General features: G+C 37.2%; 1 protein-coding gene across 2 annotated transcripts in view; it reads left to right on the top strand.

Annotated features, from left to right (window-relative positions):
- The window catches only part of ATAD2 (ATPase family AAA domain containing 2), a 51,706-nt gene that overhangs the window by 12,290 nt on the left and 19,576 nt on the right, over positions 1–19,840 (top strand). The window contains exons 3-13 of one of the 2 annotated variants that reach the window (XM_049853920.1): positions 2,796–2,845; positions 5,343–5,508; positions 5,824–5,926; positions 6,129–6,216; positions 7,260–7,409; positions 8,027–8,144; positions 11,021–11,128; positions 13,396–13,504; positions 13,778–13,893; positions 14,402–14,576; positions 15,861–15,949. In XM_049853920.1, coding sequence (XP_049709877.1) covers positions 2,796–2,845; positions 5,343–5,508; positions 5,824–5,926; positions 6,129–6,216; positions 7,260–7,409; positions 8,027–8,144; positions 11,021–11,128; positions 13,396–13,504; positions 13,778–13,893; positions 14,402–14,576; positions 15,861–15,949 — 1,272 coding nt within the window. Of the gene's footprint in view, positions 1–2,795; positions 2,846–5,342; positions 5,509–5,823; positions 5,927–6,128; positions 6,217–7,247; positions 7,410–8,026; positions 8,145–11,020; positions 11,129–13,395; positions 13,505–13,777; positions 13,894–14,401; positions 14,577–15,860; positions 15,950–19,840 lie in introns of both variants that reach the window. The other variant, XM_049853919.1, reaches the window with a different exon arrangement.

The raw sequence follows: 19,840 nt of genomic DNA on the forward strand, positions 1-19,840 counted from the left end.
TTTAAGTATATAATTCTGTGGTTTTTGTAGATTTACAATGTTGTGCAACTACCACCACTATCTAATTTTCAGAACATTTTCATCACCTATTAGCAATCACTTTCCATTCTACCCCCAGCCCCTGGCACCATCAGTCTGCTTTCCGTCTCTATAAATTAGCCTATTCTGGACATTTCACATAAATGGAATCATACAATTTGTGGCCTTTTGTGTCTGGCTTTTTTCACTTGGCATGTTTTCGGAGTTCATCCTTGTTATAGTATGTATCAATACTTTGCTTTATTCCTTTTGATTGCCAAATAATATTCCATCGTATGGATATACCACATTTTATTTATCCATTCATCAGTTGATGGACATTTGGGTTGTTTCTGCTTTTTGACTATTATAAATAATACTCTGTGAACATTTGTAGACAAATTTTTGTGTAGACATGTTTTCATTTCTTTAGGGTGTATACATACCTAGAAATGGAATTATTGGGTCAATTGGTCACTGTGTTTATGTTTTGAGGAACTGCCAGAGTGTTTTCTAAAGGAGCTGTACCATTTTGCCAATCCCACAACAGTGTATGAGAGTTCAGTTTCTTGACATCCTTACCACCATTTGTCCAAAAAAGTGTTTTTTTATTTGAGCCATTTTAATGTGTATGAAGTATCTCATTGTGATTTTGATTTCTCTGATGGCTAATAATGTGGAGTATCTCTTCATGTGCTTAGTGGTCACTTCTGTGGAGAAGAAATCCTGTCTTCTTAAATAAAAAATATATTACTTTGTTCAAATCGTCATTACAAATACTGTTTATTATATTACGTGGTAGAATACTGAGAACATCGGGATATATTTGTATGTCGCTTATAAAAATTAGCCTGCAGTGTTTTCGAGTTCTGCTTTATGTAGTTTTTGTTTCTTAACTGGCTGACCCCTTCACTGCTGTCATTTTGCCTAGCTGTGGTAATCTAATTACTTCCTTCCTTTCGGATTTTTTTTTTTTCCTTAGTTTTCAACCTATTTGGGGCTAAAAGTCTAGATGATCATGAATGTTAGGATAATAAACAAAGGTACACAAAATAACACAGGAGGTAACTGCCTTGATGGCAGGATCTACATTTCTTTGATCCTGGGGTTCTTAAGCTAGTGTCCTAGGATTGTGGACGATCTTCAGGTTCGTGAGCCCTTTGAAGCAGTATTTAAACGTGTGTGTGTGCGTGTGCGTGCGCATGTGTGCGTGCATGCGTCTGTGTGTGTGTGTGTGTGATTTTCTGGGAGGGCAGGGGGAAGATCTATAGCTTTCATCAGATGCACAAGGCTTGGCAAACTTCTCGCTGTCTGTTTTTGTAAATACCACTTCACTGAAACACAGCCGTGCCTACTCATTTCACCTGTGACTGCTCTCACACTATAGTGGCAGGGTTGAGTAACTGCATATGAGTCGGAATCGACTTCTCGGCAGTGGCTTTGTTTGTTTGTTTATAACTCACAAGCCTAAAATATTTACTATCTAGCCCTTTAAAAGAAAAGTTTACCAACCCTGTAAGGGTAAAGCACCCTCTTTCCCCACCTAGCAAAAAAAAAGGAAGAAAAACAATGCTTTAATCATTGTGTCTCTAGTACCTATTAGGTCCTCATTTATTTAAAGTGTAGACCAACATGATGTGGAGGGCCTCTTCATGAGAAGTCTACGAGACAGTGGACAAACTAGACCCTGACCTGTGGATGAGTTGTTCCAAGACTTCTATTTTGTTCTTGGCTCTTACCTGTCTTCCAAGACAGGTAAGGAGTTAATAATGACATATTGTTATGAGAATACACAAATCAAATCTTTGGATAAGATGGTTTTATTTTCTTTTTAAAGTGTAATAATTTGAAATTCCATATATATGCCAGCTCGCTTGCAAATAGCTTGATATATAGGTTGATTAACAGATACCACTTATCCAAGTATAGAAAATTGAGTTCCTAAAAATAAGTTAATGAGATACACTGTTTTGTTTGCCGAATGGATTTTTGAAAAAAGATGAGAGGAGGATCTTTTTTTCTTTTTTTTTAAGCCTTGGAAAGTATTCTTTCAATTCAGTAGACTCTGCCTGCCAGTTGGGTATCAGATTTACGAATGGTTTTGTTTCCATACATGAATGATAATAATGCCTGTCACATAAAGATTGTAGCCTACAGATGTTCTTAGAATGTAGTTAACATGTTGCCAAGGGGCATTAGTTCTATTTATACTTAAAAATTCCTTGAGGGTGAGAGACTGTTATATCCCTTTGGAGTAAAACACTGTCTTTTTGTTCAATGCTTAGTTGAAGTATACTTAAAATGCTTAAGTAAGCTTTTCATTTCTTGTTTCACATAAGATGCTTTGATTTGATTAATTCTATTTAGCTAAGAGTTAATGCATATATCCTTGAATTTCACCCAAGTGTTCTCAGATTTTGTTTAGTCAAAACTTACATTAAACATGGAGACCCTGGTGGTATAGTGGTTAAGTGCTGTGGCTGCTAACCAAAAGGTCAGCAGTTTGAATCCACCAGGCACTCCTTAGAAACTCTATAGGGCAGTTCTACTCCTTCCTATAGGGTTGCTATGAGTCGGAATTGACTTGACAGCAATAAGTTTTTTATATTAAATGTGTATATTCTCAAGCCATTTTTTTTTTCAGTGTATTTTAGGTATCCACAGGCATTACTCTCCAGACTGATTTAACTTTTTGTCTTAGCTTATAAGCACTATAGAATATAGCATTTAAGGTTATGTCAATTAATTTGAACTATTTAATATATTTTTTCATATAGGCAGTTGGCCAGACAGCAGGCTGATAAAAAAAAAGAAGAGTGCCAGGAAGGTAAGTAATGTTAAAGGCATTTCAAAATTTTCAAGCATGTAATTAATATTTTTTACAGTTTGTTGAGATATATCCAGTAAGTTCCTCCATGCATCTGTCAGTTTGTCGTACTGCGGGGGCTTGTGTGTTGCTGTGATGCTGGAAGCTATGCCACTGGTATTCAAATACCAGCAGGGTCACCCATGGCAGACAGGTTTCAGCTGAGCTTCCAGACTGAGATAGACTAAGAAGAAGGACCAAAGGAAGCATCAAAAGAAGATGGAAGGAATACACGGACTCATTATACCAAAAAGAATTTGTCATCGTTCCACCATTTCAGGACGTAACCTGTGATGAGGAACCAATAGTGCTGAAGGAAGAAGTCCAAGCTGCACAGAAGGCATTGGCTAAAAACAAGGCTCTGGGAATTGATGGAATACCAGTTGAGATGTTTCAGTAATCAGATGCAGCACTGGAAGTGCTCACTCATCTGTGCCAAGAAATTTGGAAGACAACCAGCTGGGAGAGATCCATATTTATGCTTATTCCGAAGAAAGGTGATCCAAGCAAATGTGGAAGTTATCAAACAATATAACTAATATCACACACAAACAAACTTTTGCTGAAGATCATTCAGAAGCAGCCGCAGCAGTGTATCAACAGGGAACTGCCAACAATTCAAACTGGGTTCGGAAGAGGATGCAGAACCAGAGATATCATTGCTGACGTTGGATGGATCCTGGTTGAAAGCAGAGAATACCAGAAAGATGTTTACCTGTGTTTAATTGCTAAGGCATTTGACTGTGTGGATCATAGCAAATTAAGGATTACGTTGCAGAGAATGGAAATTCCCTAACCCTTAATTGTGCTCATGAGGAACCTGTACATGGATCAAGAGGCAGTCATTTCAATAGAACAAGGGGATACTGCATGGTTTAAAGTCAGGAAAGGTGTGTGTCAGGGTTGTATCCTTTCACCATACCTATTCAGCCTGTATGCTGAGCAAATAATCCGAGAAGCTGGACTATATGAAGAAGAATGGGACATCAGGATTGGAGGAAGACTCATTAACAACCTGTTTTATGCAGATGACACAACCTTCCTTGCTGAATGGAAAGAGAACTTGAAGCACTTAAACTGATGAAAATCAAAGACCACAGCCTTCAGTATGGATTACACCTCAACATAAGGACAACAAAAATCCTTACAAGTGGGCCAGTAAGCAACATCAGGATAAATGGAGAGAAGATTGAAGTTGTCAAGGATTTCATTTTACTTAGATTCACAAGCAGCACCCATGGAAGCAGCAGTCAAGAAATCAAAAGACCCGTTGCATTGAGCAAATCTGCTGCAAAAGACCTCTTTAAAGTGCTGAAAAGCAAAGATGTCACCTTGTAGACTAAGGTGCACCTGCCCCAAGCCATGGTGTTTTCAGTCGCTTCATATGCATGCGAAAGCTGGAAACAGAAAGAAACGGGAAAAATTGATGCCTTTAAATTGTGGTGTTGGCGAAGAATATTGAGTATAGCATGGACTGCCAAACAAATATGTCTTGGAAGAAGTACAACCAGAATGCTTAGACGCAAAGATGGCAAGACTACATCTCACATACTTTGGACATGTTATCAGGAGGGATAGTTCAGTCACTGGAGAAGGATGTCATGCTTGGTAGAGTAGAGGGTAAGCGAAAAAGAAGAAGGCCCTCAACAAAATGGATTGACACAACGGCTGCAACAGAGGGTACAAGCATAGCAACAATTGTGAGGATGGCGCTGGACCAGGTAATGTTTTGTTCTGTGGTGCATAGGGTCGCTATGAGTCAGAATCAACAGCACCTGACAAATCCAATAAACTGTACATATTTAAAATATATAATTTGTTAGTTTTTGTCAAAAAAGTACACTGGTGGAACCATCACCACAATAAGATAGTCAGATATCCAGCACTCCCAAAAGTTTCATCATGTTCCTTTATAATCCCTCCCATTTACCATACCCCCATCCCAAGATTTTGGAGTAACCACCAATCTGCTTTCTGTCATTTTAGATTAGTTTTTATTTTCTAGAGTTTTATATAAATGGAATAATATAGTATGCGTTCTTTTTTGTCTGGTTTCTTTCATTCAGCATAATTATTTTGAGATTCATCCCTGTTTTTGCTTTTTGTTGCTAAATAGTGTTCCATTATATGGCTACACCCTGATTTGTTCATCCGTTCGTCCTTTGATGGACATTTGTGTTGTTTCCAGTTTTGGGCTGTCACAAGTAAAGCTGCTTTGAACATTTGTGTACAAGTCTTCATATTACATATTTTTCCTTTTCTTTTGAAAGTAGAATAGCTGGGTCATATGGTGGGTATATGCTATAATTTTATTTTTGTTTTGTAACATTTTTAAGAAAGACAAGTTAAAGATACTATGATTTTGTTACGAGTGGTTTTTCAACTGTTTGGTTTAGAATTGATGTAAATATTATAATTTAAAATCTTCCAATTTATTTTTATGAATTGATCTGTGAAGACAAAGTGATTCCAGTTACTCGGTCATTGAGGACTAGAAATATCATTCAAACTTCAGAACGTGTGCGTGAAGAGAATGGTGATGTTGAAGTTCGCCGAAGTTGTAGGATTAGAAGTCGTTACAGTACGGTGAACCAGTCCGTGCTATTTGACAAACTTATAACAAAGTAAGTCAGGATTCCTTAGACCAAGGTGATTTATTTGACAGAAAATTTGGAGGGGGGAGAAGTGTCATGAATTTTTACTAGTCTGAACGTTTAATGCATCAGTTTGTGTGAAGTATAAAGTAGAATGAAAAGTACTTTGTAATAATTCTATGTATTAATATTCTTAGAAGGAAATTTAAAAATATACAAGTAAATCAGTGCTTATAGAGGTATTTAAAAATCCCAGCACCCAAAGATTACAATGGATGAAAATATTTTAAGTTTTAAAAATTTACTCTTACCATTTTAGCTTATGTTTATATCAATTTTTTTAAGCACCGCTGAAGCTGTACTTCAAAAAATGGATGACATGAAGAAGATGCGTAGACAGCGAATGAGAGAACTTGAAGACTTGGGAGTGTTTAATGAAGCTGAAGAAGTAAATGTGTTCTTTCACTAAGGGGGTGATTTCACAGTCTCCAGTTAAATTTTGTTCTGTAGTATCTATCCATTTTTGGTTAAATTAGTCACATCTTTGCTTAGCGTTTATTTGATCAGTAACTGGTTACTGCTGGAAGATACTACTGAATTTTTTTAATAAATATACTACATGCTAATGGCTCTTCTTTAAATGATTTTAGGGGAATCTTAATATGTATACAAGAGGGAAACAAAAACGTATCCAAAGAACTGATGAAGAAACAACTGATAATCAAGAAGGCAGTGTGGGTTAGTCTCTTTCTGTTGTTGCTGTTCCATCTCCTGGGTTTGAGTTTCAACAATTTTTATTTAGTAGGAAATTGTCTGTCTTATTCAGAAGCTGTGACTTTTATGGTAATTGGTCAGAGATCAAGGGATTGATCATAATTAAAAATAAAAAAGTTGGGGGCAGGGAAGAACTTAAAAGGACACTACGTTTGGGAAAGTACCTGAAATCAGTAATTCTAAAGCAAATAAAATTGGTTTGTTGTATAATACATCTACATACCAAGCCAAAAAACCCATTGCCCGGTCAAGTCGATTCTGACTCATAGCTGCCCTACAGGACAGAGTAGAACTGCCCCGCAGAGTTTCCAAGGAGTGGCTGGTGGACTTGAACTGCCAACCTTTTGGTTAGCAGGTGAGCTCTTAACCACTGTGCTACTGGGGCTCCACATCTACAGATATCATATTATATATCTACCTATTTAACTTAAAAGGTGAATAAAGTTAACTTTTTTTTTTTTTTTTTTCCCAACTTAGAGCTTATTACCATAAACTATTAGAATTTTTCTTGAGTGAAACCCAGTTTTCTAAAATGTTCGGTGAGGACGTTTTACTGTTACCATAAGCGGATTGTTTGAGTTATGCTGCATGTACCTCAATGACAGCTAGAGAGGTGGATGGGATGTCAAATTTAAGTTTAACATAACATGTCAAATTTTAGCATCTCCTCACTCAGCTTTGGCCTTTTAACTTGGAGACTTTAGCCAGCTATATTAGTTAAATTAGCAGTAACTTTAATTTGGTATTTATTAACAATAACCTTTAATTCTATGCTTACTTTTTCCCCTTCAACTTGATTTTATTCTAAATTTTATTTCATTCTTTTAAATCTTCATTTAATATTACAAAAGAATTACAGGTTCTTTTTTTTCTATGAACAATCTAAAAGTAGATAAATAAAATGGCAGGGGACTATTCTCCAACCAAGCTCTCTGTTAACAGTTGTTGACATTTTGGTGAGTATCCTTTTGGAAGTAAGTGTTTCTTAATTGTAGAATCTTCTGAAGAGGGTGAAGACCAAGAAGATGAAGATGATGGTGAAGATGATGATGAAGATGAAGAAGAAGATGATGAAGAAGATGGAGAAGAAGATAATCAGAAACGATATTATCTTCGACAGAGAAAAGCTACTGTTTACTACCAGGCTCCATTGGAAAGTAAGTGCTGTATATTGTTTTGTAGGAGATGTAATTATTGTATTAGCTTTATCTTTACTGTCCCTCCTCTCTAATTCTTTGTTGTTTTTCAGTATTTTTCATGTTATGGCATTGCCAAATACTCATGGCTGTTGTCTTTTCTTAACCTATCCTAAATTTGTCATTTCTTCCAAAGTGGTAGCCTTGACCAAAGCAAACAGTTGGGCTATTTTGGAATTTTATATGTCTGCCATGAATTATTTTAGATTTCACAGCTTTCTATTTTAATCTATTTTGTCAGTTTCTGTAGATAGAACTGCTTATGATTTATGTTAACGTTGTACTTCAATACTTCTGAGCATAGACATGCAGGGCTAATAATCACTTGTTATGCACCAGTACTATCATAATGGTTGTTCATGGCCAGTGTGTTTTTTGTTTGGTTAGTGTCTGTGCTGTACATATTTTCAACAGCAACCCTGCAGACATGCAGATTTAAAATGTGAACAGTAAAACACTCTATAGTAGGCATTTACTAGTATTTTCATGGAAGGCAGCCCATTTGTAAGTGTTCAGATAAAAAGCAAATATAGCATCATATATATTTGTATGTCATGTAGATATAATTCTTTTTTTAGAACCTCGTCATCAGAGAAAGCCCAATATATTTTATAGTGGCCCAGCTTCTCCTGCAAGACCAAGATACCGATTGTCTTCTGCGGGACCAAGAAGTCCTTATTGTAAACGAATAAACAGGTTGGTTCTGAAATAGTGATTGATTTATGACAACACAAATGTGGCTACATTAGGGTAGAATTCTGGAGTTTTAAAATTGGGTGTATTAGGGTAGGATTCTCGAATCTTACATTTGGGAGAGTTTAATGCTATGCTTACAGTCGAACAGTTTTTGCTTTTGCTTCCACTAATAAGAAGTGTTAGTAACTACCTTAGTAATCCATTGTTGCAGCTGTTAATAATAGAGCTACCATCTATTCGATGTGTATTGTATTCCTAGTTCTGTGTTAAGCATTTTACATGGACTATTTCATTTAATCCTCACAGTAAGTTAGAGTGTAGCTTTAATCTTCACACACTATCACAGAGATTTTCCTACCATGTCAAGCGTTCTAAGTTACACACCTAGTCGTCCTTTTCTGGATCTATTTTAGTAGGCAACATTCATTTTCTTTGACTACTCAAATTATTCATGTGTTTTTCTACATCCCAATAGTTGTTGCTTGTCTGTCAGATTTAAGCCCAAAGAAGTAATTGCTCCTTTTACTTTAGTCTCCTGAGTAATGAAGGGTTTTCAGATGCATTAGAAATGTCAGGGTAATATAGTAGCACCATGGTAGTTTATGAATGAGAGAGCTTGTTGGTGAAGACTAGAAAGGGAGAAAAAATGACATTGATACGGGAAATGGTACTTTTTCCCTAACATTACCCAGAAGTAAGACTGAAGTATTATAAGACTTCGACTACTTGAATAGCTCTTGGTAGTCATAGAAGAAGCAGAATATCCAGTCATGTTTTGATTTGAAGTGCTGAGATTTGCCTTTTCTAGAAAAAATATGAAACACTATTTGCATCCCTAGTATAACTATACTTTGATGTTTTATTTGATTTTCAAATTGGCAAAACCACAGTGTACATTGTAGCTTTCTTGTTTCATCATCTCTGCAGAAGACCTAGAGGATGGGGGATCAAGAAGACGAACTCACCCTGTTAGGGCTGCCCAAGATAAACTGACTTGAAAGGAGGTCACATTGTCAGTATTTTTTATAGGCCCCTTAGAAAGTCACTAAGGACCAATACTTTGGTAGTGAAGTTAATGATCTTCTGAAAAGGAGAGTAAGGTGTAGTGTTCTCTGAACTCCCCATGACCACCAGTGTGATAGTGTATAAAATGTAGATTCTTGGAATAGACAGACCACTGTTGGAACAGAATAGATGTAGACAACAGACTAACCTGTTGAGCAAATCATTTAACCTATGTTCCACTCTAGCCTTGACTGTAAAATGGGCCTACTACGTAATACATACTTGTGCACCGTTTTAATTAGCATTAAATGAGATAACATGCTAAGCACCTGGAACAGGAAACAGTAAATATTAGTTCTTTGTATTAATTTTAAAGATAGTCTTACTTTAGTTACGTAAATACATAGAGATGTCAGAATCTATTGAAATGGTGATGTTAAATAAGTTAGTTTTTCCTATAAAACTGCAGACTTGTACTAGATATTTTGGATTCAAGCTAATCACAGCAATGGTCTTGGGTAGTTGGGTGGGTGGATGATTATTTTTTTTTATTTGTATGTTTCCACAACTTCTTATCCAAAATCCTTGGAACCATCTGTGTTTCAGAATTCAGGCGTTTTTCAGGATGTACAATGATAACACTGCATATATAGTAATAACATTAAATCTCCAGAGTTATACAGGGTGTGTAATCAAACACATTAATAATTCTTTAAAGCGATATATGAATAATCATGGAAACCCTGGTGGCGTGGTGGTTAAGTGCTACGGCTGCTAACCAAGAGGTTGACAGTTCGAAACTGCCAGGCGGTTCTTGGAAACTCTTATCAGGCAGTTCCACTCTGTCCCGCTATAAGTCGGGATTGACTCGACGGCAATGTTTGGTTATGAATAATCATAGTAAGGGGGATAAAAAGCGACTATAAATTGCCTCCTGCCATTTCAGACCATGTTTTGCTGCTAAGTGAGTAATGGAAACACTTTTTTTCAGAGTTTGTGAGATACAGAATTCTGGACCTACATTATGCACATGATAGGTTGTGAACCTTTTATATTTTTGGGAACACCTACTTAACAAGATTGCACTCTGACTCAGGAAAAGCTCTGGACCCTGAGCCAATAGAATGATTAAAGGTTTTCCCAGCCATGTTCTCCCCCCCACCCCTTCTGTTTTTTTTTGATACTGTCCAAAGGTAGAAATGATTTAAATTTTTTTGTGTGTAGCATTTGGCATCTTACTTAATACTACCAACCAGCCTGAGAATTTGGTAGTATTTTTATCCCTTTTCGTAAGTGAGAAAACTGAGGTCCATATAGGTTAGAGAACTCACATTTACATAGCTGCTTAAGTAACAGAGTTAGGAATTTACAGTTGATGAAACGCTATAGATTTCTCGATGTTTACGAGCATTTTTTTACCTTCCTGATCCCTTTTGGTTTACATAAAAATCCCCTGTCCTGCCTTTAAGGATATATGACATTTCAAAATAGATTATTTCCTCCCAAATATGAAATTATATATATTGAAGATACTTTTTCAAATTACAGTTTCGAGATTCTAATACGTTCTTTTTCCCACCATTCTCTTTAAGCGTAACTGATTTGTATCAAGACAAATCACTCTCCCTGGACTATTGCCTGTCTTAGTGAACATTTGATGGTCAGCCCTACTATAGCCTACTGTCTTTTTTCTTCCTCTCAATTATCCAAATCTTTTGTTCCCTTCTAAGGATTCAACCCACAAAAGCTACTTTTTTTGATTCATCAGATGTAGTAATTTTTGCATCATTGAGTTTTTCTGATGTTTGGCTCTTGTGCCCATTTTTTCCTATCTTCCCTCATCATGACTTAAAATATCCTTCTTACTGTAGACGAAGGCATGCAATCCACAGTAGTGACTCTACTTCATCTTCCTCTTCTGAAGATGAACAGCAATTTGAGAGGCGAAGGAAGAGGAGCCGTAATAGAGCTATCAGCAGGTAAGGGCCATATTGATGCCTTTTTAAACAGCTATTTTTAAGTGGGGAGAAAGTTGGATAATTTGGGAATGTGTACAATTTGGCTGAATAAAAAAATTAAACAACAGGCTAATGTAGAAATCAGAATGTCCTCTTGTTAGAAATACCTACAGTTGAAACTAGTAACAGGTTAGAGCATGGTTAAGTTTTCTTGCGAAACCATTGCATAGCTCAAAATGTTGCTTGATAAACATTGACTTGAGGAAATGTTGTTTTGTTTTCTTTTGTTTTTAATTTCAATTTTTTTTTCCTTTTAGTTATAGCAATACATTCTTACTGTAGAACTCTTGAGGAAAATTGAAGGCTTTACTAATTTCATAACTGTTTATATACTTCTTAAGGTAACCATGGTGGCACAGTGGTTAAGAGCTTGGCTGCTAACCAAAAGGTCGGCAGTTCAAATCCACTAGCCACTACTTGGAAACCCCATGGGGCAGTTCTACTCTGTCCTATAGTGTCACTATGGGTCAGAATCAGCTTGACAGCAACAGGTTTGTATACTTCTTATAGTGTTAAGTCCACATATATTAACCAACTCTGATTTTCTCAATAATTATGTGAAGTAAATAGGACAAGGATTATTCCCATTTTATAGATGTGGGTAGATGAAAAGTGCTTGGATTCTAATAATAAAATACACTTTATACTTAGAGTAGAGCACAATCCTTGATGAAGCAATTGGAAAGTAGTAGTTCAAGGGGCATGCGAACCAGTCACTTCAGTATCCTGAGCTCGATCCTTGTGGCATCTTAGAGCTGCCCTGTCCGCTACAGTAGCTCTTAGCTGGCTGCAGATGCGACTGAGCACTTAAAGTGTGGCTAGTCTGAACTGAGATATGCTGTAAGTGCGAAAAACACACACCTGGATCACAAAAACATAGTATAAAAAAAAGAATGTAAACTATCTCAACTTAAAAAATATTGATTACTTTCACCTAAAGCACAATAAAATTATTTATATATATTGATTGCATGTTGAAATCATAGTATTTTAGATATATTAGGATAAATAAAATACATTATAAAAATTTCCCTTTTTTTATTGTGGCTAATAGAAAATCTAAAATTACATTTGTGGTTTGCATCTTATTTCTAATGGACAGCAATGAGTTAGATCATCTGAAAACTGTATACTTAGATTACTTGTATTTTTCTGAGTCCTGGTGGCACAGTGGTTAAGCCCACCACCACTAACTGAAAGGTCAGTAGTTTGAGCCCACCATTTGCTCTGTGGGGGCAAGATGTGACAGCACTTCGATAAAGATTACAGCCTTGGAAACCCTAGGGGGCAGTTCTCCTCTGTCCAGTAGGGTCACTAGGAGTCAGAATTGACTCAGTGGCACCGGGTTTGGTTTTGAGGTTCAGTTATACACGTGGAGTTAATCTTACGGATTTTATATTATGCGGTTATAATTTTATTGAGAATTATTTTAAAAACAGCCATTGAAAACCCAAAATTGAAAACTAGTCCATCAAATGTTTTCACTGTATAAATTCTTAGAGTTTGGGCCTCGCAAGAATTTCAGTCGTGGTAAGCATGGTGTCTTTTACTTCTGTTCAATTGTAGCAGTCATTCTTAGGCTCTCTAGCCACTAACATAATTGGCTTTTACTTTTGATCTATAAAATGAGCAGATTCTTCTAGGTATATTCTTTGTAACCTATCATACTGATTTTGAGACTAGTTAGGAAAGTAGCGATACATTCTTGCCTGCCTGAGAGGATTGATGTGGATCCAGACGCTGGCGTGTTATGGACCGTTTTGCTGATAGATAGTATAGCAGAGTTGCCGCTTAATAGCTGTGTGACCTTGGGAAAGTTAGTTAACTTCTCTGTGCCTCGATTTTCTTAAGAATACCTACCTCTTAGGACTTGTGAGGACCTAATGGATTAATACACGTAAAGCAGCGTCTGGCAAATGGTAAACACTCTGTATATTATGCACAATCATTGTAATGTGTATTGACATTGTGAATTCTCTGCTGTGGATTACTTCATGGTACTTGTGGCATCTTGATAACTGATGTTTTCATTTGTAACACTTAAACTCTGGACCTCAGTTCCTTCACCTACAAATAAAATGAGAAACTTGAAATACATACACTCAAGATTACTCCAGTTGAAATTAAATTTTTTTTTTAATTCCTAAGAAAAATGTCCGTAATCTATTGTGGAATTTGGGAGGGAGAGAGAGTTGATGGGTGTTTTTTAAAAAGACCTTTTTCAATAGGTGCCTCCCACTTAACTTTCGGAAAGATGAGTTAAAAGGAATTTATAAAGATCGAATGAAAATTGGAGCAAGCCTTGCTGATGTTGATCCAATGCAACTAGATTCTTCCGTGAGTGCCGTATTTTGGAATGTGTGCTCGTACTATTATATTGTTCATATGTTTTCTTTAGTTAGAAAGTCAAAACAAAACCAGTTGTGGTTATTTTTGTTTGCTTTTTTAATTAGAAACTTTAACCTTTATAAGTCATTTTTTTCTTTTATCTTCAGGCCACAAGTAAGGTAGTGAGTTGACTGTATGTGGGTTAGGTATTATTTGGGGGTGGGTGACATTTTAATTTTGACTCTACATCTAAGAATGCAGATGTTTCCCTTCTGTGACCAGGTACGATTTGATAGTGTTGGTGGCCTGTCTAATCATATTGCGGCTCTGAAAGAGATGGTGGTTTTTCCATTACTTTACCCGGAAGTCTTTGAAAAGTTTAAAATTCAGCCTCCAAGGTAATTTAATTATAGTTTTCATTTTAACCAAAATCTGTGCTATACTACTATTATATAGAAAGATAATGCTTCTCCAGTGAAATTTTTCAGATCTATGATAATTTACTTTTTTCTGCGAGGTCCTGGGTACTTTGAATATTTTTATTTTCTTGCTAAGCTTTTGGTGGTATGTTTCTGACCCTGAGACCAAAGATTCTAGATGAAATCTGCTATACTTTCCCATGATACATGTCATAAAAGTAAACTATCAAATCATTTTAAGCATGAGTAGTATGCCGGGTAATATGATGAACATGAATGAATAAAAGAAAATCTATTCCAGATAAAGGAGTTTATTTACAGCTTCAGTATTCCCAGATTTTAAGGTACATTTTGGGGATTGAAATTATATTTCAGTTGTCTTATTTACTTTTCTGTTCACTAAAGGAATTTAAGAAATTGGTTCCTAATTTTATTTTAAAATTCTACTTTTTAATGTAGTGCTAAAACATTGCATATTCTTTTACAGAGGTTGTTTGTTTTATGGTCCTCCTGGAACTGGAAAAACCCTGGTTGCTAGAGCCCTTGCCAATGAGTGCAGTCAAGGGGAAAAAAGAGCAGCATTTTTCATGAGGAAAGGTGCCGACTGTCTGAGTAAATGGGTAGGGGAATCTGAAAGGCAGCTACGATTGCTATTTGACCAGGTATGATACTAAAATTTACCTATATAGATAATTTTATAACCAATGCAAATGTAATTTGAACGATTAGATAAATCTTGCACTTCATCACTTTTCATACAAGCAGATTCAAAAGAATTGGATGCAATATACAGCCTTCCTAGATTATTTTTCTTTCTATATCAAGATACCACCAGCCTACAGTAAACGGCTTTATAGTAAGAAGAAAAAGAAATAATTGGAGCTAAATTCTTTGACATCTAAAGTCTCATGCCTAGAGAGAGAGTGGAAGTCTCCTATTTAAGAGAGACATTAGTAGTGTGTTATCTCAATACACCAGTTGAAGAATAGTTCTGCTTTAGGACAGCTTTCAGTTTCACATCCCAGATTGTATTGACAGCACACTGTAAGGCAGTACTTCCTGAGGCACTGAGACAGGCTTCTCACTGTAAGGCAGTACATTCAGAGGCACTGAGACAGGCGGCTCACTGTAAGGCAGTACTTTCTGAGGCACTGAGACAGGCTGCTCACTGGAAGGCGGTACTTCCTGAGGCACTGAGACAGGCTTCTCACTGTAAGGCAGTACATTCAGAAGCACTGAGACAGGCTGCTCACTGTAAGGCAGTACTTTCTGAGGCACTGAGACAGGCTGCTCACTGGAAGGCGGTACTTTCTGAGGCACTGAGACAGGCTTCTCACTGTAAGGCGGTACTTTCTGAGGCACTGAGACAGGCTTGTCACTGTAAGGTGTTACTTTCTGGGGCACTGAGACAGGCTTCTACTGGAAGGCAGTACTTTCTGAGGCACTGAGACAGGCTTCTCACTGGAAGGCGGTACTTTCTGAGGCACTGAGACAGGCTTCTGCAAATGCTTTTACATCTCTTATTGGAACTCACGTTCTTTCTTGATTTTCACTTTATAAAAATAGATAAAACTCTGAAATCTTGCCAAGTAATGTTTTCTCGTCCTGACACGGAGGAAGGCTATGTCACATCTAGTCTTTGCCTTGTTTCATCATTAGTCGTTCATAGATATTTCTTGTGTGATCAGTAACTATAGCGGTATGAAATCTAAAGTAATAACCACCTTAGATTAACTGAATATTTCCAATTGAAAAAGCAAATAAAATGAAACTGTATGTATTATAATTTAGTCTGAATCCTTAAAACAGTTCTTGAATTTACATTTATATTTATAAATTATATCCTGGTGTGCAAGCTTGAATGAAAATGGATTAAGATGTCTTACATTAAGTTTACATATTTGAGGCCTTTTAAGGTAATATGGTCTACTGAACCTGCTTTCTAGGCCTATCAGATGCGCCCATCAATTATTTTCTTTGATGAAATCGATGGTCTGGCTCCGGTACGATCAAGCAGGCAAGATCAAATTCACAGGTAAATGTGGCTTGGTGGCACTTCTGCCTTTCTTCCTATATTCTAAGCTGTATGTGACAGTATATGAGACATAGAATGTTAAGTGGTGAAAGAAACTTTTCAAACCAGTGGTCTTCTTTTTTGGTTGTACCCATACCCATTGCTATCAAGTCGAATCTGACTCATAAGGAGCCCTGGTGGTGCAGTGTTGAGCATTTGTACTTGGCTGCTAATGGAAAAGTCAGCAGGTCAAATCTACCAGCCACTCCATGGGAGAAAGATGTGGCAGTCTGCTTCCTTAAAGATTTACAGCCTTGGAAACCCTATGGAGCAGTTTTACTCTGTCCTGTAGGGTCGCTCTGAGTTTTTGATAGTAGAACCCCAACACATAGAGTGAAACCTGTGATAGCCGGAACTCAACCGGGACTGCCTTGTTTTTCCAGGTCTCGAAAATTTTCCACCTTTGACAGAGTGCTCATTTCTGTTGCTCATTTTAGTGGAAAATATTTGCGTTTTCCTTTTTTGACAGATTTTCGTCTTACACAGGTTCCAGCATTCGCAGGCTTTACTGTAGTACAAGAAGAAAAAATTAAACCTGTTCTGGGTGGTGGGGTGTTCTAAAACACAGTTTAAAAATCTTGGTTACAGAAGATTTAACTCCTGACGCAAACTTAAATAGCCACATACCAGCCAGGTAAGGCAAATGAGTGAGGCAGGCCGGTGGTGAGAGTGGGGCTATGGTGGGGCACGTGGCTGCATGCCCTATCTTAAGAGCATGACCCGTTGATTTTAGCTCCAACCAATTATTGAGGTACAAAAGTTGACCCAGACTTGAAAAATAGATTATCTCTCTTTCTCAAATTTTATATTCAAATTGTTAAGTGTCTTTTAGCATTGCCAGCTAATTGGATGGTTTTAAGACACTGTCTGGGCCAAACAAAATATGTCTTTGGGCATGACTACTGGTTTGAGATTTTAAAACTAGCTGAACTTCCCCATTGTAAAGATGAGAAAACTGCAGCCCATCCATGATAAGGTGCTTACCCAAGGGAACACTGTTCCTTAGTGCTGCTGCCCCAAATAGAAGCTAAGCTACCTATAATTCCAATTTGTTTTCAATTTTCCAGGCCTTCTTTTCAAGTAGTCTTATGAATTATCTGTTAATTGCTTAGTTAATTCAGAATGCCTAACATTTGCACGTCTCTATATACTATTGTTGTGTTACATTCTAGACATGTAATGTGATTAACAGGCTTTGAGTTTTCCAAAACCTAATAATATTTACTGTCTTCTAGTAGCTGCCTTTAACTTTATGCTGCTCAATTTCATTTGTAGCTCTGAGTAAATTAGTGTTAACTACTGTGAAAATAGTTGTGTCTATACACAAGGCCAGGGGCCAACACTGGAACAGACCATTAATTGCTCATATGCAAGTTCAAGCTGAAACCGAAGAAAATCAGAGCAAGTCCCCAAGAGCCAAAATACAACCTTGACTATATCCCACCTGAATTTAAAAACCATCTCAAGAATAGATTTGACGCGTTGAACACTAATGACCGAAGACCAGACGAGTTGTGGAATGATATCAAGGACATCGTACATGAAGAAAGCAGAGGCCGTTGAAAAGACAGGAAAGAAAGAAAGAAAAGATCAAGATGGTTGTCAGAGGAAACCCTGAAACTTGCTCTCAAAAGTCAAGCAGCTAAAGCACAAGGGAAAAATGATGAAGTGAAAGAACTGAACAGAAGATTTCAAAAGGCAGCTCTAGAAGACAAAGTAAAATATTATAATGACACGTGCAAAGAGCTGGAGATAGAAAACCAAAGGGGAAGAACATGCTTGGTGTTTCTCAAGCTGAAAGAAGTGAAGGAAAAATTCAAGCCTCAAGTTGCAATAGCGAAGGATTCTATGGGGAAAATATTAAACGATGTAGGAAGCATCAAAAGAAGATGGAAAGAAAACACAGTCATTATACCAAAAAGAATTAGTCAACATTGAAACGTTCCAAGAGGTAGCATATGATCAGAAACCAATGGTACTGAAGGGAAAAGTCCAAGCTGCACTGCAGGCATTGGTGAAAAACAAGGCTCCAGGAATTCATGGAATATCAATTGAGATGTTTCAACAAACAGATGAAGCGCTGGGGGTGCTCACTCGTCTATGCCAAGAAATATGGAAGACAGCTACCTGGCCAAATGACTGGAAGAGATCCATATTTATGCCTATTCCCAAGGAAGATGATCCAACCGAATGTGGAAATTACAGAACAATATCATTAATATCACACCCAAGCAAAATTTTGCTGAAGATCATTCAAAAACGGCTGCAGCAGTATATCAACAGGGAACTGCCAGAAATTCAGGCCGGTTTCAGAAGAGGATGTGGAACCAGGGATATCATTGCTGATGTCAGATGGATCCTGGCTGAAAGCAGAGAATACCAGAAGGATGTTTACCTGTGTTTTATTGACTATGCAAAGGCATTCGACTGTGTGGATCATAACAAATTATGGATAACATTGTGAAGAATGGGAATTCCAGAACACTTAATTGTGCTCATGAGGAGCCTGTACACAAATTAAGAGGCAGTCGTTCGGACAGAACAAGGAGATAGTGGGTGGTTTAAAGTCAGGAAAGGTATGCGTCAGCATTGTCTCCTTTCACCATACCTATTCAGTCTGTATGCTGAGCAAATAATCTGAGAAGCTAGACTATATGAAGAAGAATGGGGCATCAAGTTTGGAGGAAGACTCATTAACAACCTGCGTTATGCAGATGACACAGCCTTGCTTGCTAAAAGTGAAGAGGACTTGAAGCACTTAACTAATGACCACAGCCTTCATTATGGATTACACCTCAACATAAAGAATACAAAAATCCCCACAACTGGACCAATAAGCCACATCATAATAAATGGAGAAAGGATTGGCGTTGTCAAGGTTTTCATTTTACCTGGATCCACAGTCAACACCCGTGGAAGCAGCAGAAGAAATCAAAAGATGCATTGCATTGGGTAAATCTGCTGCAAAGGACTTCTTTAAAGTGTTGAAGAGCAAAGATGTCACATTGAAGGCTAAGGCATGCCTGACTCAAGCCATGGTATTTTTAATCACATCATGTGCATGTGAAAGCTGGACAATGAAATAAGGAAAACCAAAGAAGAATTGATGCCTTTGAATTGTGATGTTGGTGAAGAATATTGAATATACCATGGACTGCCAAAAGAACAAACAAATCTCTCTTAGAAGAAGTACAGCCAGAATGCTCCTTAGAAGCACGGATGGCGAGACTGCATCTTACATACTTTGGACATGTTGTGAGGAGGTCTCAGTCCCTGGAGATGGATATCATGCTTAGTAAAGTACAGGTCAGTGGAAAAGAGGAAAACCCTCAACGAGGTGAATTGACACAGTGGCTGCAACAATGGGCTCAAGCATAACAATGATTGTAAGAATGGCACAGGACCAGATAGTATTTCGTTCTGTTGTGCATAGGGTCGCTTTGAGTTGGAACGGACTCGACGGCACCTAACAACAACAACCTAAAAGTCCTACCAGTAATCTCATAGACCTTTTCTGTATGATGGACAGATTTCATCACCAGCCTCACCGTCTTTATTGTGTTAAGAAGGACAAATGTATTTAACAGTACTATACACCTCTTTGCAGTCAAATAATTGAGTACCTGTTTAATGGATTTGGGGACAGTTTTAAAGACACTGGAGAACTTTTAGCAAGAAAAACTGTAGAAAAATTAGCAAAAGCATATCTCAAATATTTTTAAAGTGAAATTGAGAGTGCAACTTTTTTTTTTAACCAAAGACTTTTAGAATCTGACGGAGTAAACATCTTTATTAAATTAAGGTTTTTAGGAAGTAACATGAATATGATTCAATATATACATAATTAGCATA

This window comes from Elephas maximus, chromosome 15 (genome assembly GCF_024166365.1).
Source record: "Elephas maximus indicus isolate mEleMax1 chromosome 15, mEleMax1 primary haplotype, whole genome shotgun sequence".
Lineage (NCBI taxonomy): Eukaryota > Metazoa > Chordata > Mammalia > Proboscidea > Elephantidae > Elephas > Elephas maximus.